The 22,442-nt window shown below is 44.7% G+C and overlaps 1 protein-coding gene across 1 annotated transcript in view; it reads left to right on the top strand.

The window, feature by feature from the left end:
• The window catches only part of LOC120055035 (AP-1 complex subunit mu-2-like), a 41,544-nt gene extending 23,537 nt beyond the window's left edge, over positions 1 to 18,007 (top strand). Inside the window, exons 6-12 of the mRNA XM_039002887.1 lie at positions 5,866 to 5,992; positions 9,808 to 9,950; positions 10,142 to 10,213; positions 10,489 to 10,647; positions 13,365 to 13,490; positions 16,476 to 16,551; positions 17,017 to 18,007. Coding sequence (XP_038858815.1) covers positions 5,866 to 5,992; positions 9,808 to 9,950; positions 10,142 to 10,213; positions 10,489 to 10,647; positions 13,365 to 13,490; positions 16,476 to 16,551; positions 17,017 to 17,039 — 726 coding nt within the window. The 3' untranslated portion in view covers positions 17,040 to 18,007. The remainder of the gene's footprint in view (positions 1 to 5,865; positions 5,993 to 9,807; positions 9,951 to 10,141; positions 10,214 to 10,488; positions 10,648 to 13,364; positions 13,491 to 16,475; positions 16,552 to 17,016) is intronic.
• Positions 18,008 to 22,442: the final 4,435 nt, after the last annotated feature.

Below are 22,442 nucleotides of genomic sequence, written 5' to 3'. Positions count from 1 at the left end.
AAATCCACTATAATTGAGAATTTCAATAAGCATTTTTCTACGGCTGGTCATGCTTTCCACCTGGCTACCCCTACCCCGGTCAACAGCACTGCACCCCCCACAGCAACTCGCCCAAGCCTTCCCCATTTCTCTTTCTCCCAAATACAGTCAGCTGATGTTCTGAAAGAGCTGCAAAATCTGGACCCTTACAAATCAGCTGGGCTAGATAATCTGGACCCTTTCTTTCTAAAACTATCTGCTGAAATTGTTGCCACCCCTATTACTAGCCTTTTCAACCTCTCTTTCGTGTCGTCTGAGATTCCCAAAGATTGGAAAGCAGCTGCGGTTATCCCCCTCTTCAAAGGGGGGGACACTCTTAACCCAAACAGCTACAGACCCATATCTATCCTACCCTGCCTTTCTAAGGTCTTCGAAAGCCAAGTTAACAAACAGATTACCGACCATTTCGAATCCCACCATACCTTCTCCGCTATGCAATCTGGTTTCAGAGCTGGTCATGGGTGCACCTCAGCCACGCTCAAGGTCATAAACGATATCTTAACCGCCATCGATAGGAAACAATACTGTGCAGCCGTATTCATTGACCTGGCCAAGGCTTTTGACTCTGTCAATCACCACATCCTCATCGGCAGACTCGACAGCCTTGGTTTCTCTAATGATTGCCTCGCCTGGTTCACCAACTACTTCTCTGATCGAGTTCAGTGTGTCAAATCGGAGGGTCTGTTGTCCGGGCCTCTGGCAGTCTCTATGGGGGTGCCACAGGGTTCAATTCTTGGACCGACTCTCTTCTCTGTATACATCAATGATGTCGCTCTTGCTGCTGGTGAGTCTCTGATCCACCTCTACGCAGACGACACTATTCTGTATACTTCTGGCCCTTCTTTTGACACTGTGTTAACAACCCTCCAGGCGAGCTTCAATGCCATACAACTCTCCTTCCGTGGCCTCCAATTGCTCTTAAATACAAGTAAAACTAAATGCATGCTCTTCAACCGATCGCTGCCTGCACCTGCCCGCCTGTCCAACATCACTACTCTAGACGGCTTTGACTTAGAATATGTGGACAACTACAAATACCTAGGTGTCTGGTTAGACTGTAAACTCTCCTTCCAGACTCACATCAAACATCTCCAATCCAAAGTTAAATCTAGAATTGGCTTCCTATTCCGCAACAAAGCATCCTTCACTCATGCTGCCAAACATACCCTTGTAAAACTGACCATCCTACCAATCCTCGACTTCGGTGATGTCATTTACAAAATAGCCTCCAATACCCTACTCAATAAATTGGATGCAGTCTATCACAGTGCCATCCGTTTTGTCACCAAAGCCCCTTACACTACCCACCACTGCGACCTGTACACTCTCGTTGGCTGGCCCTCGCTTCATACTCGTCGCCAAACCCACTGGCTCCAGGTCATCTACAAGACCCTGCTAGGTAAAGTCCCCCCTTATCTCAGCTCGCTGGTCACCATAGCAGCACCTACATGTAGCACGCGCTCCAGCAGGTATATCTCTCTGGTCACCCCCAAAACCAATTCTTCCTTTGGCCGCCTCTCATTCCAGTTCTCTGCTGCCAATGACTGGAACGAACTACAAAAATCTCTGAAATTGGAAACACTTATCTCCCTCACTAGCTTTAAGCACCAGCTGTCAGAGCAGCTCATAGATTACTGCACCTGTACATAGCCTATCTATAATTTAGCCCAAACAACTACCTCTTTACCTACTGTATTCATTTATTTATTTTTGCTCCTTTGCACCCCATTATTTCTATCTCTACTTTGCACTTTCTTCCACTGCAAACCAACCATTCCAGTGTTTTTTTAACTTGCTATATTGTATTTACTTCGCCACCATGGCCTTTTTATATTTTTATTTATTTTTATATATATTTTGTTTGCCTTCACCTCCCTTATCTCACCTCACTTGCTCACATTGTATATAGACTTATTTTTTCACTGTATTATTGACTGTATGTTTGTTCTACTCCATGTGTAACTATGTGTTGTTGTATGTATCGAACTGCTTTGCTTTATCTTGGCCAGGTCGCAATTGTAAATGAGAACGTGTTCTCAATTTGCCTACCTGGTTAAATAAAGGTGAAATAAAAAATAAAAAAATAAATAAAATTTGTCTCTGATTGGGAGCCATATTTAAGGCAGCCATGGGCATCATGCATTTGTGGGTAATTGTCTATGTCAGTGTGTAGTGGTCAGTGTAAGCACCATTTCTGTTTATATAGCTTCACGGTCGTCAGTTTGTTGTTTTGTTTCGTTCGTTGCTCTTCTCAAATAAAAGAAGAATGTATTTCTCACACGCTGCGTTTTGGTCCTCTCTACAAAGTCAAGACGATCGTGACAGAATTACCCACCAATGCGGGATCAAGCAGCGTGATAAGCGGCAACAGGAGCAGCGCAAGGAGGAATGGCAATGGGAGCGTAATCTGGACTACACTACGTGGGAGGAGATCGACAGGTGGGCGATCGACCCAGGGCGAGTGCCGGATTCTCTGGCGCAGTGCGAGGAGGGATACCGGCGAATGGAGGCAGCACGACGACGCGGTAGGAAGCCTGTGAGTCAGCCCAAAAAAATTCTTGGGGGGGGGCTTAGAGGTAGTGGGCCGAGGGCAGGTAGGAGACCTGCGCCCACTTCCCAGGCTAACCGTGGAGAGCGGGAGTACGGGCGAACACCGTGTTACGCAGTAGAGCGCACGGTGTCTCCTGTACGTGTTCATAGCCCGGTGCGGGTTATTCCACCTCCCCGCACTGGTAGGGCTAGATTGGGCATTGAGCCAGGTGCCATGAAGCCGGCTCAACGCGTCTGGTCTCCAGTGCGTCTCCTCGGGCCGGCATACATGGCACCAGCCTTACGCATGGTGTTCTCGGTTCGCCTACACAGCCCGGTGCGGGTTATTCCACCTCCCCGCACTGGTCGGGCGACGGGGAGCATTCAACCAGGTAAGGTTGGGCAGGCTCGGTGCTCAAGGGAGCCAGTACGCCTGCACGGTCCGGTATTTCCGGCGCCACCTCCCCGCCCCAGTCCAGTTCCACCAGTGCCTACACCACGCAACAGGCTTCCAGTGTGTCTCCAGAGCCCTGTTCCTCCTCCACGCACTCGCCCTATGGTGCGTGTCTCCAGCCCGGTACCACCAATTCCGGCACCACGCACCAAGCCTCCTGTGCGTCTCCAGAGTCCTGTGCATCCTGTTGCTGCTCCCCACACTAGCCCTGAGATGCGTGTCCCCAGCCCGGTACCACCAGTTCCGGCACCACGCACTAGGCCTAATGTGCGTCCCCAGGGTCCAGTATGCCCTGTTCCTTCTCCCCGCACTAGCCTGAAGGTGCGTGTCCTTAGCCCGGTGCCTCCAGTTCCGGCACCATGCACCAGGCCTACAGTGCGCCTCATCCGGCCAGAGCCATCCGTCTGCCCAGCGCCATCTGAGCCATCCGTCTCCCCAGCGCCGTCTGAGCCATCCGTCTCCCCAGCGCCGTCTGAGCCATCCGTCTCCCCAGCGCCGTCTGAGCCATCCGTCTCCCCAGCGCCGTCTGAGCCATCCGTCTCCCCAGCGCCGTCTGAGCCATCCGTCTCCCCAGCGCCGTCTGAGCCATCCGTCTCCCCAGCGCCGTCTGAGCCATCCGTCTCCCCAGCGCCGTCTGAGCCATCCGTCTGCCCAGCGCCGTCTGAGCCATCCGTCTGTCCCGAGCCATTAGAGCCGCCCGTCTGTCCCGAGCCGTCAGAGCCGTTAGTCAGTCAGGAGCCGCTAGAGCCGTTCGTCAGTCAGGATCTGCCAGAGCCGCCAACCAGACAGGATCTGCCAGAGCCGCCAACCAGACAGGATCTGCCAGAGCCGCCAACCAGACAGGATCTGCCAGAGCCGCCAACCAGACAGGATCTGCCAGAGCCGCCAACCAGACAGGATCTGCCAGAGCCGCCAACCAGACAGGATCTGCCAGAGCCGCCAACCAGACAGGATCTGCCAGAGCCGCCAGCCAGACAGGATCTGCCAGAGCCGTCAGCCAGCCATGAGCGTCCAGAGCCGTCAGCCAGCCATGAGCGTCCAGATCCGTCAGCCAGCTATGAGCGTCCAGATCCGTCAGCCAGCCATGAGCGGCCAGATCCGTCAGCCAGCCATGAGCGGCCAGATCCGTCAGCCAGCCATGAGCGGCCAGATCCGTCAGCCAGCCATGAGCGGCCAGATCCGTCAGCCAGCCATGAGCAGCCAGATCCGTCAGCCAGCCATGAGCAGCCAGATCCGTCAGCCAGCCATGAGCAGCCAGATCCGTCAGCCAGCCATGAGCAGCCAGATCCGTCAGCCAGCCATGAGCCGTCCAGCCAGGATCCGCCAGAGCCGTCCAGCCAGGATCCGCCAGAGCCGTCATCCAGCCAGGATCCGTCCCTCAGTCCGGAGCTGCCGTCCCTCAGTCCGGAGCTGCCGTCCCTCAGTCCGGAGCTGCCCCTTATCCTGGTGCTGCCCCTTATCCTGGTGCTGCCCCTTATCCTGGTGCTGCCCCTTAGTCCGGTGCTGCCCCTTTGTCCGGTGCTGCCCCTTAGTCCGGTGCTGCCCCTTAGTCCGGTGCTGCCCCTTAGTCCGGTGCTGCCCCTTAATCCAGTGGGGTTAATGTGGAGGGTGGCCATTTGGAGGAGGCTACGAAAGCGGGTAGTGACTATGGTGGGGTGGGGACCACGACCAGTGCCAGAGCCGCCACCGTGGACAGACGCCCACCCAGACCCTCCCTTAGACTTTATGCTGGTGCGCCCGGAGTTCGCACCTTAAGGGGGGGGTTATGTCACGCCCTGGCCTTAGTATTCTTTGTTTTCTTTATTATTTTAGTTAGGTCAGGGTGTGACATGGGGAATGTTTGTGTTTTGTCGTTTTGGGTGGTTATATGGTAAAGGGGGTGTTGGGTGTAGTGTATGAGTTTGTGTTGAGTGAATGTTTCTAGATATGTCTATGGTTGAGTTAATGTTTCTAGGTATGTTTATGGTTGAGTGAATGTGTCTAGGTATGTCTATGGTTGCCTGAGTGGTTCTCAATCAGAGACAGATGTCTTTCGTTTGTCTCTGATTGGGAGCCATATTTAAGGCAGCCATGGGCATCATGCATTTGTGGGTAATTGTCTATGTCAGTGTGTAGTGGTCAGTGTAAGCACCATTTCTGTTTATATAGCTTCACGGTCGTCAGTTTGTTGTTTTGTTTAGTTCGTTGCTCTTCTCAAATAAAAGAAGAATGTATTTCTCACACGCTGCGTTTTGGTCCTCTCTACAAAGTCAAGACGATCGTGACAGGCCCATTATCAGCAACCATCACTCCTGTGTTCCAATGGCACGTTGTGTTAGCTAATCCAAATTTATAATTTTAAAAGGCTAATTGATCATTAGAAAACCCTTTTGCTGTATGTTAGTACAGCTGAAAACTGTTAAAAGAAGCAATAAAATCAGCCGTTTCCAGCTACAATAGTCATTTATAACATTTACAATGTCTACACTGTATTTCTGATCAATTTGATGTTATTTTAATGGACAAAAAATGTGCTTTTCTTTTAAAAACAAAGACATTTCTAAGTGACCCCAGACTTTTGAAAGGTAGTGTATATTTCCAAACAATGAGGTTGGAATAATACTGTGAAATTGTGAAAATAATGATAATGTCCTTTAGTGGAAGAGCTCTTTGAAAAGACCCCCTTCATTTTCAGCCTGTTTTAGTGGGATTAAGTTTTGGCCTGCCTGGTGACATCACCAGTGGTAAATTAGTAAATAGACTCTATTAACAAAGAGAGTTCCAAAACTCTCTGCCAATAACAGCTAGTTTAGAGTTGAAAAATATATTGTCACGTTTTTCCCTGTCTGTAACCATCTCTGTAGGTGAGTGCTACCGGCAGTGTCCTGCGTAGTGAGATCGTTGGCAGCATCAAGCTCAAGGTGGTCCTGTCTGGGATGCCTGAACTCAGACTGGGCCTCAACGACAAAGTGCTCTTTGAAATCACAGGACGTGAGTATAAACACCTCCAGTATAATGTCTGTACACCATAGCCGTGGGCAGTAGGGGTGGTGCAGTATCCCCCCCCCCCCCCCCCCCCCCCCCCCCACACAATACATTTAAATAATGTTTTCAAAATTGAATAATTACACCTGTCTGAACACTGACTGAATCTGGGCAGCACATGCACCAACATTTTATTTATTTTGTATTTTATTTAACATCTATTTAACTAGGCAAGTCAGTAAAGAACAAATTCTTATTTACAATGACAGACTACCAAAAGGCAAAAGGCCTCCTGCAGGGACGGGGGCCTGGGATTAAAAATGTAAATAAATACAATATAAATATAGGACAAAACACATCACAACAAGAGAGACAACAACACTACATAAAGAGAGACCTAAGACAACAACACAGCATGGTAGCAACATAACAACATGGTAGCAACACAACATGCTAGCAGTACAAAACATGGTACAAACATTATTGGGCACAGACAACAGCACAAAGGGCAAGAAGGTAGAGACAACAATACATCACACAAAGCAGCCACAACTGTCAGTAAGAGTGTCCATGATTGAGTCTTTGATTTCAAATAAACAGTTTGTTGCATTGTGACCATAGAAATAGAATCCATAGAACCCAGCTAGCACATAACGTTCTGAAAACGATATGTTTCTTAGAGCTTGGTGAGAGCGTGATTGTCCAATGGTTATTTTGCATACAACCTTCCCATAACGTTTCCTACAGGTTTTGTCATGGTTCGTTTTAAAGTAATGTTCTCAAACTGTTCAGAGAACGTTAAGAAAAAACGTTCTTCTGTTGGAATTTTAGTATAACATTTTCTGCAGGTTTCTTCACGGTGCAATTTAAAGTCCTGTTCTCAGAACATTAAGAAAACTTTAGTAACATTCAAAGAACGTTCTAAGAATGCTATGTGTGTTGGCCACACCTGATCTTAATGAGTGCTTGTTTCCTTTGAAATGGGGTCTGTTTGAATAGACAAAAATTAACAGCTATGTATGAGTTAAGAAAACATGGCAGGCTAGCTCCATGCTAGTGGCACAGTGGACTAATTCCATGTATAGAGAGCAGAAGATCAGGTTTTGAATCTCACTGACGCCATGCCACAATAAAAAAAGAGATGTGTTTGCATAATTAATGTCCTATCTGTGCTTGGAGTTAAAAAACTTTAAACTAAGCTAGCAGTGTTACAAAAGTCTCTTGAAATGCTTTTATAAAAGGCCATATTTTCCGGACCCTGCTAAGATTTTTGCCCCATCCTAAAAAGTCTTCTTCTGAACTGTATGCCACTAGGCAAATAGGATAATAGAATACGTTATTATAAAGGGATTTTTATACACCCAACTCAATATCTTCCCGTGGCTATGCTGTACACAGTATACACACAAACTGACTCACAAGTACACAGACACACACCAAAAGGTAAGGACAATCATAGCCAGTGCAAGGTCCCCAACCCAAATAATTGGACTCTTCATCTCTGGAGAGATGTGGTCACAGGTAATATGGACAATTACCTTCCATGCCCAAATCCTCACCCTTCAATATCTTAGTTTGTTCCCAATCCTGCCCAACTAACTCCATACCTCCTGCCTCCCATCCCTACCTCCACCCCTCTGCCTCCACTGCCCCCATTCTCCGTCCCTGGTCTCCCCCCTCATGTGCCCTGGTTGTGGGGCGTCTGGTGGATTACTCTTCCCTGGTCTGGCCCCGGTGCTAATCCCTCCCCCAGGCTACTGCTGCTTTCGGCAGATGAAAGATGAACGGCTCCTCACATGCAGCCTACGGCCTGGAAGTGAAGTGGCATGTCTGGAAAATAAAAATACTCCTACAAATAATGGATAGATAAACATGAGAATGCAAAATGGGCTTCTGCACTCTCCCTATTGGGGTGGCAGGTAGCGTAGTGGTTAGAGCGTTGGAAGGTTGCAAGATCGAATCCCCGAGCTGACGAGGTGAAAATCTGTCATTCTGCCCCTGAACAAGGCAGTTAACCCACTGTTCCTAGGCCGTCATTGAAAATATGAATTTGTTCTTAACTGACTTGCCTAGTTAAATAAATAAAAATAAATAAAATTGCGGCAGGTAGCTTAGTGGTTAGAGTGTTGGGCCAGTAACCGGAAGGTTGCTGGGTTGAATCCTCGAGCTGACAAGGTAAAAATCTGTAATTCTGCCCCTGAGGAAGGCAGTTAACCCACTGTTCCCTGGGCACCATGGATGTGGATTAAGGCTGCACCTCTGCACCTCTCTGATTCAGAGGGTTTGGGTTAAATGCAGAAGACACATTTCAGTTGAATACATTCAGTTGGACAACTGACTAGGTATCCCCCTTTCTCTTTCCCATAATCAGAGGAAGAAGTGACATTAACTATTCTCCCAAAATGTATATTGCACTTTGTTTTTGCATAACATGCATATGTATGTATGCCCTCAAGGGATCCTACTAAAATCTAAATTTGGGACAAGTAATTCCTAACCATAAAGGTGTGTTTTGATTACGAAGTCATCTTTATTAATGTGTCTGTCCTGGCTTGCTACATGTAAACAGCCTTGTGTGGGTTAAACAGCACCCTCTTCTGGTCAAAGCCTGTTAATGTCACTACACATGAAGAAGATACTGTTGGAGAGTCAGGGCAGTCAAATCTGGGTATAGGGAAATCATGCTAATGATACATAAAGGAAAGAAAATCACATGAGCTTACAGCTTACAGGGAGAGTTTTGAAGTAGGCTTTGAGAGATATGAGAGCTGAAACAGATCAAATTGTGAAAACGAATAAAACACAGGATTAATTTCTGTGATATGGACACATGACTGTTCTGTTGCCATGTTCGGGAGATTGTGAACCACAGGGGACAGTGTGATAACCTAAACCCTTCTACGTCTGGCATCTCTCTCTCCCTCCACCCCCTTAGAGCCCGAACATGACCGACTGTGCCTCCTTTTTGACCGTTCCACAATCTCTCAGTAATGATGCTACCAGGGGGACCACACTTACAGTATATTGGGGAGAGTAGCGCTCCAAAGGGCTAACCTGCTGGGATGTAATGATCTGATAGGCCTGCTAGGTCTCTGATCTCCAAAGACTAGACGCTAGCTCTCCCTGGAGGATGGGGCTTTGTGTGCGTTGAAATGTCACGCACACACACACATACACCCACCCACACACACACACACACACCCACCCACACACACACACACACACACACACACACACACACACACACACACACACACACACACACACACACACACACACACACACACACACACACACACACACACACACACACACACTCGGTCAAACTCAGTCACCTTGGTGTGGACAGGGTTCATTCTACCTGGGTTCATGTGGGGCCCAGAGTCATGAAGAGCTTTTAACAGCAGCTCTGCTGGGCCTTTTTCTATGTATTCAGGAAAACAACGGGAACATTAGGCTTGCTCACCACAGTACACAGCCACATTGCCAGGTCATTGTTTTCTAACCCACTCCTGAAGTGGATGTTCTTCCAAAACTTTCTCTTATAACAGCTATGATCGATTGAACTCTTTATAAAGTACCTACGCAGAAGAAACAGTGGTGTGTACAGTGTCACTGTGTGTTTTCTGATCAGGAAGGATGACAATGGAACCTACAGGACACTATTTAGTATCCGAGATAATAAGACTGTACAGCACTTGAACTGAGACTGGAAAACTTCTATGGACTGCTATGGATATTTTGCACCTGTGCACCTGTCAGGCGTTGTGTATTAGGACATAGCCTTTACAATAACCCCGCCCCCTTACCTGTCCTGTCAGGAGAGAAATGTAAGACGGTAGAGCTGGAGGATGTCAAGTTCCATCAATGTGTCCGTCTGTCCCGCTTCGAGAACGACCGCACCATCTCCTTCATCCCCCCCGACGGAGAGTCCGAGCTCATGTCCTACCGCCTCAACACCACGGTCAGCAGAACACACACACACACACACACACACACACACACACACACACACACACACACACACACACACACACACACACACACACACACACACACACACACACACACACACACACACACACACACACACACGCACACACACACATCTCCTTTGCTCCATGTTAACCTTCTCTCCTCTTCTCTGTCTGCCAGGTGAAGCCTCTGATATGGATTGAGAGTGTGATTGAGAAGTTCTCCCACAGCCGAGTGGAGATCAAGGTTAAGGTAAAGGATGTCCACCATCATCCGCTGTGTTTTAGCATGGCTCCAACATTGGCTTTCCTATGAACCCTGGCTGCAATGTGGGACAATGTTTGGGTTGGGACTGTTTCCTCAACCTTTAACTTTAGATGCTATGAGTTAATCATTGAGCAAGGAAGTCTTCATACAATAACCTCTGTGTTTCTTCTTGATGACTGTATCCTTTCTTTCCATCACTAGCATTGCACGTCTCTGCTGGTAACCCTGTGACCTTTTGACCTTTCACCTCCACCCTACAGGCCAGGAGTCAGTTTAAGAGTCGCTCCACTGCCAACAATGTGGCCATCATGGTACCTGTGCCCAGCGATGCCGACTCGCCCAAATTCAAGACGAGCACAGGCAGCTGCAAGTATCTTCCTGAGAAGAGCGTGGTGCAGTGGAACATCAAATCCTTCCCTGTAAGTAGCTAATGTCACTGAGATGAACTAAACATTACTACCCTGAACAAAAATGTAAAGTGTTGGTCTCATGTTTCATGAGGTGAAATAAAAGATCCCAGAAATGTTTCATTCCCACAAAAAGCTAATTTCTCTCATATTTTGTGCACAAATTTGTTTACATCCCTGTCCACCAGGAATGTCCACCAGAGCTGTTGCCAGAGAATTTAATGTTAATTTCTCTACCATAAGCTGCCACCAACTTCTGAGGTCCATTGTGAGGCCCATTTTTTTTTAAAGGTATCTGTGACCAACAGATGCAGTCATGTGAAATCCATAGCATAGGTCCTGTGTGGCTTAGTCGGTAGAGCATGGCGCTTGAAATACTAAGGGTTGTGGGTTCGATTCCCGCTGGGACCACCCATACCACCCATGTAACAGTAGCCATGTGTTTAAGATACTATTTTGTTCAATCCACCCTCACACAGTTGTACTCTTCAAAACCATACTATGGTAATTATTGACCAGGAGCGGCTGGTGGGAGGAGCTATTGGAGGACGAGCTCATTGTAATAGCTGGAATGGAGTAAATGGAATGGAGTCAAACGCGATTTCCATATGCCGTTCCATTGATTCCATTCCAGCCATTACAATGAGCCCGTCTTCCTCCTATAGCTCCTCACACCAGCCTTCTCTGTTATTGACTAAATAGTAACTAAATGGTAAACATGCGGTCTTATCCATTAACAGATTCTGAAGGCTACAGTATTCTCACAGGAAGCAGCACATTTTCTGATGTTTTTACACCGCCACCAGAAGAATCCCGGGGAGGTTAGACGAGTTATGTCTGATAACAGCTAGAGAAAACACTTCATATTGATAAAGACTGACAAGCATTCTTTACTCAACCCCATGGCCTAAATATTAACATTACATTCAGCATGACTCTGTCAACTCTCTCTGCTGCTGTAAAACCACATCCTTCCTGCCTCTGAGAAACAAAAGAGCCGCATGGACAGTTTAAACAAATAACTGTGTGTGGAGGTGGTATTGGTGATGTGTCGCAGGAGACTGTGTTTATTAAAAACAAAAAAATATGTTTTTTAAGTGAGAAGTAGGCATTGGTCTGAAGCTGAAAAAGAAAGGAAATTCACATGAGCACCACAATGACTATTCCAACCATGCTCTACCAAGGTTTTCCACCACACAGCTTTGACCTACTACAGTAGCTGTGTTGATATTGTACTTCAAACTGTGTGTTGGCAGGTTGCTTGGGATTCCAACCTTCTCAAACAGCCTAATTCATACTCTTAGAGGAGGTGCTCCCACAATCATGTGATTTGTACCTCCATTCAGGTCATCTTGTAGTTGTTTACCTAACAAGGAAGTGCACTGTTGATGTATCCTGCACCAGTACAGACGTGAGGAGTGTTTTAATATGACTGCATGGCCTGGCTAGCTTTATTGTGATAAGATCAGGTAGGGAGGGGTTTGGCTTCAACGGGCCATTTGTTCGGTTTACAGTGCACTATAAAGTACACTATATATACAAAAGTATGTGGACACTCCTTCAAATTAGTGGACTCGGCTACTTCAGGCACACCTGTTGCTAACAGGTGTATAAAATCGAGCACACAGCCATGCAATCTCCACAGACAAACATTTGGCAGTAGAATGGCCTTACTGAAGAGCTCAGTGACTTTCAATGTGGCACCGTCATAGGATGCAACCTTTCCAACAAGTCAGTTAATCAAATGTCTGCCCTGCTAGAGCTGCCCTGGTCAACTGTAAGTGCTGTTATTGTGAAGTGGAAACGTTTAGGAGCAACAACAGCTCAGCCGCGAAATGGTAGGCTACACAATCTCACAGAACGGGACCGCCGAGTGCTGAAGCAACACTCACTACCGTGTTCCAAACTGCCACTGGAAGTAACGTCAGCACAATAACTGTTCATCAGGAGTTTCATGAAATGGGTTTCCATGGCCGAGCAGCCGCACACAAGCCTAAGATCACCATGCGCAATGCCAAGCGTCGGCTGGAGTGGTGCAAAGGTCGCCGCCATTGGACTCTGGAGTAGTGGAAACGCGTTCTCTGGATTGATGATTCACGCTTCATCATCTGGCAGTCTGACAGACGAATCTGGGTTTGGCGGATGCCAGGAGAACACTACCTGCCTGAATGCATAGTGCCAACTGTAATGTTTGGTGGAGGAAGAATAATGGTCTGGGTTGTTTTTCATGGTTCGGGCCCCTTAGTTCCAGTGAAGGGAAATCTTAACGCTACAGCATACATAACATTCTACACAATTCTGTGCTTCCAACTTTGTGGCAACAGTTTGGAGAAGGCCCTTTCCTGTTTCAGCATGACAATGCCCCCATGCACAAAGCGAGGTACATACAGAATTGTTTTGTTGAGATCGGTGTGGAAGAACTTGACTGACTGGCCTGCACAGAGCCCTGACCTCAACCCCATCGAACACCTTTGGGATGAATTGGAACGCCGACTGCGAGCCAGGCCTAATTGCCTGACCTCACTAATGCTCTTGTGGCTGAATGGAAGCAAGTCCCCGCAGCAATGTTCAAACATCTAGTGGAACGCCTTCCCAGAAAGTGGAGGCTGTTATAGCAGCAAAGTGGGGAATGTAGTGTAGTTCACAACATAACAAAGAACCTTAACGAAGAGAAATGCTCCAGTTTTCCAATAAACCTCATACCTGTGTGTGTTTCTATGTTTGAACAGGGGGGGAAAGAGTACATGATGAGGGCTCACTTTGGTCTGCCTAGTGTGGAGAGTACTGAGTTGGAGGGGAGAAGGCCCATCACTGTCAACTTTGAGATCCCCTATTTCACTGTATCTGGTATCCAGGTAAGCTAACCGATCCCTTAAATCTATGTTTATCAAAGTGGAGCCTTGTAGAGCCAGGTATGAGTTCCATCGAATAGTGCATATAGGCTGGAAGGAGCTGACTCACGTGTGCGTGTGTCAGAGCGTGCCCCAGAACGAATCAGTTGGACGGGCCTTTGATTTCCATAGGCATGCATGTTTTTTTACGGGAACCCCTGTGTGCACGCGCTTGCGTTTTACCATTTTTTCAAGGGGTGTAATAGGAAATGCAATAGGCAGCTTGTGAGTTTAAAGTTTGGGGAAGCTTACAATTTATCCTACCATTTTTACCGATCTGGGTGCCAGTTATGATTATTTTTATATATGCACATTTTCGTGGAACAGTTTCATTGCAATAATAAAGTTTTTTGTTTCTCAATATCATAGTCAGGTGGTTAATCATAAAAATCTGAAGTAAAATGATACAAATGTACAATTTCAAATTCAACTATGGCGAGAGCACTAGCCTCTGCCATATGGGCACATTTAATATACTGTGATCAATTGGCGGCTAAAGAAATGAGAGCATAGAAATCAGGGATAGCTTATTGGCAAATGCAGCAGTAGGCCTTTAACGTCCATCGTCAACTAAGTAAAATGCATTGGCCTAAAGCTGTTTTTAAAAAAAAATGTAAATTAAATTTCCACTGGATATATGGGATCATCAGATCATGATATTTTGTTCTTTCACACCGAGTCTTGGCAATTATCGAGGTGTTGGAAAGATTTTTCAAATACTGAGGAATTATCATTGCAATGGATGTAAAAAACTTAAATAAAACTGACTTCGTTGACTTGTGTGAGGCAAAGAAAACATTACTTTGAAACTCAGCTTGTTAGTGGTGTATGTGGTGAGTTAAGACAATCAGAAAATCAACATTGCCAAATGTGCACTTTCCTACATATGCATGTATTATGGAGAGAGAAGCGCCATATCTTCGCCTCACACCCATCCACTTCTTTTATATTTGTTTAATTTAACCTTTATTTAACTAGGCAAGTCAGTTGAGAACACATTCTTATTTACAATGAAGGCCTAACCCCGGGCAAATCGCTGGGCAAATTGTGCGCCGCCTTATGTGACTCCCAATCACGGCCGGTTGAGATACAGCCTGGAATCGAACCAGGGTCTGTAGTGACGCCTCTAGCACTGAGGTGCCTTTGACCGCTGCGCCAATTGATGCAACATTTTTTATTATACTCAAGACACATTATTTTCACACATATTTTAGACCCTTTTCACTGACAGCTGCAACTCAGTCAGCTAGATCTATTGTTACGTTCACTAGCCATATTGCGGCCTTCCCAAACTCACTGGTGATTTTAAAACAATCCACAGCTATTTTTCTAAAATAAGCTAATGATCCTCTGTGGCTAAGTCATGCTCCCCGGTGAAGTATTATGAATGGTTTTATTTACAGGTGTAAATACATAATTTTGTCCAAACATCAATTTACTTTAGGGCAATCCAGCGTCCTAACAGGGCACTGTGTACCTGCCAACTTTCCTTTCCAATTCGCAAGAGGCTGAAACCTGAGATCTGTATGTAATGAGGAGATGCTGATGTCTCCACCCTAACAATGGGAGTCTTTGTCCTAAAGGCGGGAAGGCAGATGACAAGCTTAGGTCTGCATCACAGGAGGTTGGTTGGCACCTTAATTAAGGAGAACGGGCTCGTGGTAATGGCTGGAGTGAAATGGTATCAAATGCATCAAACACATGGTTTCCCTCTGTCTCATTATGTTTAGACCATGTTTTTTTTCTTTCTATTGTATTATTGACTGTATGTTTGTTTATTCCATGTGTAACTCTGTGTTGTTTGTGCCGCACTGCTTTGCTTTATCTTGGCCAGGTCGCAGTTGTAAATTAGAATTTTATCTCAACTAGCCTACCTGGTTAAATAAAGGTGAAATAAAAAATAAAATAAATAAAAATAAATGTGTCTGATGCTGTCTGGACAGAAATAGTATGACATGCCTTACTCTTTTGGTCCACACAGTATCAGATACATGGTCTACACATACTGAGACAGAGGGGCGCTGTTTCGCTCGCTCGGATGCTTTAACCCTCCTGTTGTGTTCGTTTCATGTTAATTAATTCTGTGTTCCCGGTCCAAAATACCGCCCCATTATTGATGATTATAAATCCATAATAATACATATATTATCACTAATGTTGTGTTCGATCTTTTTATCAACTTAAGATCTTGTGAACATTACAAGTTTTGAACTTCTATTTGCTATTTATGGCCTGTAGGCCTCATTGACCTGAGCTCATACAACTCGTTTTTGAGTAAAAAATTCTGCTGCCACAGAATGAATTGTGAGCAAGGCCTCAAAAAAGCTTTATATACCAGAGCTGCTAGAAAAGTTCTATATATTATTGAAACAATGTTGCGATTGTTTGTGAGAATGCCAACAGGTGTGGTTCCCGTGGTCGAAAGATTCTATTGGGAAAGGTTCCCGTTTGGGGTTGCCATGGAAGCCAAGAAGAGGGGGGGGGGGGTGTGTGTGTGCTCAAACACACATGCATGTGGGGGTCTGGGAGAGGAAGTGTGTCCATCTGATGAATGGGCATGTGCCTGAACTCAATTTTATACACTAATTGTAGTCTCACCAATTCATTTTTAATGACCTGTCATTTTTGACCGGGAACACCACAGGTGTACAAAAGTTAAATAAAACACCCAAAATGTAATGAAAATCATCAAAATGTATTTTGTGTGTCCAGATGCCCTGTGTGGACAAAGTCATGGAACCTTATGACAATTAGATTAAATTAACGGAAAAAAAATTCAGAGAGAACTTTCTGTCGGTGCGGGTCTCCTTCAAAGGGCGGGCCAGGGCCCCGGTAGGGTGGGCCAGGGCCCCGGTAGGGCGGGCCAGGGCCCCTAAGGCCTGCCCATAACGTCGGCCCTGGTGTGTGTGTGTGGTGTATGTGCTGAAACTGTTATTTGCTCCTCCTCAGGTACGCTATCTGAAGATCATTGAGAAAAGTGGCTATGAGGCCTTACCATGGGTACGCTATATAACGCAGAGTGGAGGTGAGACACACACACACCATTCGGCCCGGCAGTGAACCCAGCTATCATATCTATTACCTCTCTCCTGAAGCTGGGGCAAGGGGGATTTGAATGATGCCTTACTGTCATTAGGTTCTCTGTGACACTGCTCTGCATGCCAAGGTGGCTATCACCTTTTCATTGTGATCAGCAGAGGTAGGGAGAGAACGAGAGAGAGTGAAAGGAAGGGAAAGAGGTAGAGAAATAGAGTGAGAGAGAGAGCAGTGTTGACTTATTGATAAGGGGGGGGGGGGGGGGGGGGGAAAAGTGAAAGACTAAAGTTATTGTAAAGCCATAATAACTACTACCCTGACCCCAATGTGTATCTCAGTCACCCAGAGCCCCAATGCTAATTTGAATGTTAATGTGACGCCACAGTACAGGGGTAATGTGATGATGGTTAGAAGAGTGTTAATGTATTGTTGTTACGTCTTCTCTTCTTGGCAGATTATCAACTCCGGACAAACTAAGGGCGAGCCTGCTGCTAGACGAATAGATCGTCACTCTCTCCCTCTCTCTGGGAGTGAGGGACAACAGAGGACAAGGAAAGGGGAACAACTTTCACCACTGTCAATTCTCAAAGGACCAAGTAGTCATCTTGCAGACATGAGGACCTTCAAGACTCAATTTCCCTTCAGAACTCGACTGTTGTCACCTTTGACCTTTGCTGTGTTACATCATCTGGAGAAACATGTTTTATCTCTTTAGAATAATGAACCTAGTGGTTTTCTTATTGGTCACATTGTAAACATTTGTATAGTTGTATTTTCTTCTTAAAGCTGGAAGAATTCAGGACATTTATGATCTCTGAAGTGTGAATGTTGAAACCTGTGTACAGCACTGATATAAAATGATATCTGGTTGGTGTGGATGCTAGCAGTTCATGTTATCTTGGGGCCAGCTGTAAGCATATAATCCCCACTGTGTCCAATGAGATGAACACTAAGATAATGAATAGGCCTGCATAATATCAGCAGCTGTGTATTACCATATTGTCGTCACAGTTCCTAGACATGTGCTTGTACTCAGCTGACAACTACGAGGAAAAGACTGAAGGAATTCTCTGTGTGCAAATTACAATTATGTAGTGTTTCTAACAGTCTTGTGATACAGACACATTTATCGCCTTGAGAAAAAGCCATGATCAAAATAAGTAAACCAATAATACAGGTGGTCCGAAATGAAGAGAATGTTGTTTAGATAGGAAACAAAGTGGACATATCTATGTCAATGTGTCCCCACCAAACATACACCCAACTTTTCCAAAGCAGCTATTGGTTGGTATGGTTACAGTAGTCTGTTGTGCGTGCAATGCACCACCCCTCAATATCAGTTCTGGTTCTCTCTCTGCCAGGGGAATAGCTCTGGTTCTCTCTCTGCCAGGGGAATAGCTCTGGTTCTCTCTCTGCCAGGGGAATAGCTCTGGTTCTCTCTCTGCCAGGGGAATAGCTCTGGTTCTCTCTCTGCCAGGGGAATAGCTCTGGTTCTCTCTCTGCCAGGGGAATAGCTCTGGTTCTCTCTCTGCCAGGGGAATAGCTCTGGTTCTCTCTGCCAGGGGAATAGCTCTGGTTCTCTCTGCCAGGGGAATAGCTCTGGTTCTCTCTCTGCCAGGGGAATAGCTCTGGTTCTCTCTGCCAGGGGAATAGCTCTGGTTCTCTCTGCCAGGGGAATAGCTCTGGTTCTCTCTGCCAGGGGAATAGCTCTGGTTTGCTGTTTGTAGGCCTACTGTATGAAATCCAGACCTGGTTTCAAATACATGTTTATTTGAGTATTTGTTATTTAAATACAAATTTTCTGTATATTTGAGTATTTTCAAATGTGGTGAATCAAAACTTTTTTTCAAAATACTATTTTCAAATACCTGGGATAGATGCATGGGAGTATATTTGAGACAGTCTATTTGAATATTTTAAAATACTTTCCAAGTGTATTTCCAAATATATTCAACTACTTGTTTTTTCAAATAAAACATATCTAAATACTTAATACTAAATAGTATGTGAACCCAGGTCTGATAATCTCATATTAAACCATCCATGTAAAATGGTTGATTATGAGGAACAGGACAAATATGACTACACTCTGCCAGATATTCTCTCCAGTGGGGTTTTTAATGATTGAAAAACACAATCTATTAATATCTTATTTATTAACCTCTGTATGTCAATGGGGGACAAAGGGATCTAGATAGAAATAAATAACTTTGTACCTTACTATCTTCACTGGTTATTTCCATCTCTATCAGTGAGATGTTATCAAATGAAAGTCAGGGAACTGGACCTGAGGGCTCTCTCTCTCTCAATTCAATTCAATAGACTTTATTGACATGGCAAGATTAATGACTTACATTGTCAAAGTATACATATAGCAAAAAGGGTGGGACCAACAGCAATAATAATAGTAGTAGTGGAAATGGGATTACCATTAACAGCAACTACAACAACAATATTAATGAGAATAACAATACATTAAAGCAATGGTAGTAGACCAGTCTCAACATGACTGAGAAGCCACATGACATGGTATGAAAGCCAAAACAAAACTAAATTGGAAATATTATTGACATTACATTGCACTTTTCACAGGTTGTGGCAGGAGGACACATATTTGGCTGCCAAAACTGCACATTTTGGCTTTTCACCCAATAAATATTTTTTATTTTTCCTTCATCTTTTAGAGTTTCAAATTCTTTGTACTGAATGATAATTTTGGGAAAGAAAAATTATCTTTAGGTCTGAGTATTTGTCACAGTGTAATAGGAAATGCAGCTCTGTCTCTACCTCTCCCCTGGAGCAGAGTGAGCACAGCCTGTCCTCTCTGGGCAGCCAGGTTTGTCTGTGACGACCGGTCTCTATAGCCAGACTGTGCTCACTGAGTCTGTACCTAGTGAGTGTTTTCCTCAGTTTTCTATCAGTCACAGTGTTCAGAAAGTCTGCCACCATGTACTGTCTGTTTAGAGCCAAATAGCATTGAAGTTTACTTAGATTTTTTTGTGGTGTCTTTCCAATAGGTGATATATTTTTATTTTTGCTTTGTGATGATTTGGTTGGGCCAGATTTTCTGAGTGATGTCTTCAGGCTCTATGGAGTTGGTTTGGGTTTGTGAACTGAGCCTCAGAACCAGCTGGCTGAGGGGACTCTTCTCTTTTTTCATCTCTTGACATTGTAGCTGTGTGATGGAATAGTTGTAAAATTTGATGGCTCTTTATCTATTCGAGCAAGGAGTTTTTTTTTGCCCAATTCTGCTCTACATGCGTTATTTGAAGGTTTTCTTTGCACTTGCAATACATTCTTGCAAAACTCAGCATGCAGTATTTGGATTGGATGTTTGTCCCATTTAGTAAATTCATTATTAGACAGCGGACCCCATACTTCGCTGCCATATAGAGCAATTGGTTCTATAACTGATTGGAACATTTTGAGCCAGATTCTAATTGGAATTTCAATTTTAATGTTTCTTTCAATGGCATAGGATGCTCTTCTTGCTTTGTCTCTCAGCTCATTCACAGCCATGTGAAAGCTACCTGTGTTGCTGATATTTAGTTCTAGATACGTGTAGTTTTTGGTGTGTTCTAATAGAACTGTGTCCTAATAGGATTTATATTTGTCATCCTGATTTCCAGATCTTTTTTGGAATATCATTATATTAGTTATTTTTTAGATTAACGGTCAGAGCCCAGGTCCGACAGAACCTGTGCATATGATCTAGATGCTGCTGTAACCCCTCCCTAGTGGGAGACAGTAGCACCAGGTCATCTGCGTACAGCAGACCCTCCTTAGTGGGAGACAGTAGCACCAGGTCATCTGCGTACAGCAGACCCTCCTTAGTGGGAGACAGCAGCACCAGGTCATCTACATACAGTAGACACTTGATTTCAGTGTTGTAGAGGGTGAGACCAGGTGCTGCCGATTCTTCTAATGTTTTTGCCAATTCATTAATGTAGATGTTAAATAGTGTTGGACTTATTGGGCAGCCCTGTTTCACTCCAAGTCCCTGAGAGAAGAAGTCTGTTTGCTTGTTGCCAATTTTAACCGCACATTTGTTTTTAGTGTACATTGATTTAATAACATCATGTTCTCCCTCCAATACCACTTTCTATTAGTTTATAAAAAATGACCTTCCTGCCAAACTGAATCAAATGCTTTCTTGAAGTCTACAAAACACAAGTATATTTTGCCTTTGTTTTGGTTTACTTGTTTGTCTATTAGTGTGGAGGGTGTAAATGTGGTCTGCTGTACATTTGTACGAAATTATGTAGTCTGCTATTTATGATACTGCAGAAAATTTTCCCCAAGTTGCTGTTAATGCAAATTTCTCTGTAATTATTTGGGTCAAATTTGTCTCCATTTTTATAGATTGGTGTGATCTTGGTTCCAAATATTGGGGAAAATACCTGTAGTGAGGATAATGTTGAAGAGTTTGAGTATAACAATTTGAATTTGTGGTCTGTATATTTGATCATTTCATTTAAAGTACCGTCAGCTCCACAGGCCTTTTTGGGTTAGAGTGCATAGTTTTCCCCCAAAAATGTCTTCTGTAATTGGGGTATCCACAGGATTCTGATAGTCTGACTGCTGATTCAAGGATTTGTAATTTTTCTTGTATATATTGTTGTTCTGGGCAAAGTGATTTCTCCACATATCCCCATTTTGGATAGCCAATTCGGTTATCCAAAATTATTCGGAGGTTTAATTTATTCCAATTCTCCCAGAAGTGGTTTGATTCTATGGATTCCTCAATTACATCCAGCTGATTTCTAATGTGCTGTTCCTTTTTTGTTCTTAGGGTGTGTTTGTATTGCTTCACTGTTTCCCCATATTGACGGCGAATATTTTTGTTGTCTGATTCTGTTTTTTTTAATAACTTTCTGAGATTTCTCCAATCATTATCAACCCATTTTCATGATCTTTTCTTTTTGGTTTGCTCTTATGCTTCATTAGATTAGCCATTTTGGCTACTAATTGCTTTTTGGTAGATTTCTGTACTGTTTGCACTTCATCTATAGGCCTGTTTAGTACCATGTAATTTATTGGGCCGTGATGCTTCATGGTTGGGTTTCGCTCTTCTCAGATACACTGTGATTTTACTGTGGTCTGAGAGAGGTGTTAGTGGGCTGACTGTGAAGGCTCTGAGAGACTCTGGATTTAGGTCGGTGAGGAAGTAGTCTACAGTACTGCTGCCAAGGGATGAGCTGTAGGTGTACCTACCAAAAGAGTCCCCTCTTAGCCTACCATTGACTATGTACAGACACAGTAATTTACAGAGCTTCAGGAGCTGTACTCCATTTTTGTTTTTCACTTTGTCATAGTTGTTTCTGTGGGGGTATGTGGGGAGGGAAAGGTTGTTGCTTCCTGGTAGGTGTTTGTCCCCATGACTGTTAATCGTGTCTTGTTCTTCTGCTGTTCTAGCATTCAGGTCTCCACAGACCAGTACGTTGCCTTGGGCCTGAACGTGACTAATCTCCCCCTCTAGAATGGAGAAACTCTCTTCATTGAAGTAAGGTGACTGAGGGGAAAATATGAGACACAGAGGAAGACGTTTTTATCTGTTAAGATAGCCTCTTTGTTGATTTTTAACCAGATAAGAATTCTCCTGTTTTGATCAATTCAATTGAATTAGTTAGTTCAGATTTATACCATATTAGCATTCCCCCTGAGTCTCTGCACTGTGATTCCTTTTAAGTTGGTGGATGGTACAATTATCTCCCTATAACCTAGTGGACAGCCAGTGGAAACATCACCTCTGCACCATTTTCCTGTAGTACTAGAATATCAACATCATCAATTTCTTTCAGGAAATCTGGGTTTCTGCTCTTTAGCCCAAAAGCAGAGTAATTCAAGCCTTGTAAATTCCAACATGCAACGTAAAAAGAT

Source organism: Salvelinus namaycush, chromosome 10, assembly GCF_016432855.1.
Source record: "Salvelinus namaycush isolate Seneca chromosome 10, SaNama_1.0, whole genome shotgun sequence".
Lineage (NCBI taxonomy): Eukaryota > Metazoa > Chordata > Actinopteri > Salmoniformes > Salmonidae > Salvelinus > Salvelinus namaycush.
Note: the sequence above shows the minus strand (reverse complement) of the source record. Positions and strands in the feature narration are given on the sequence as shown.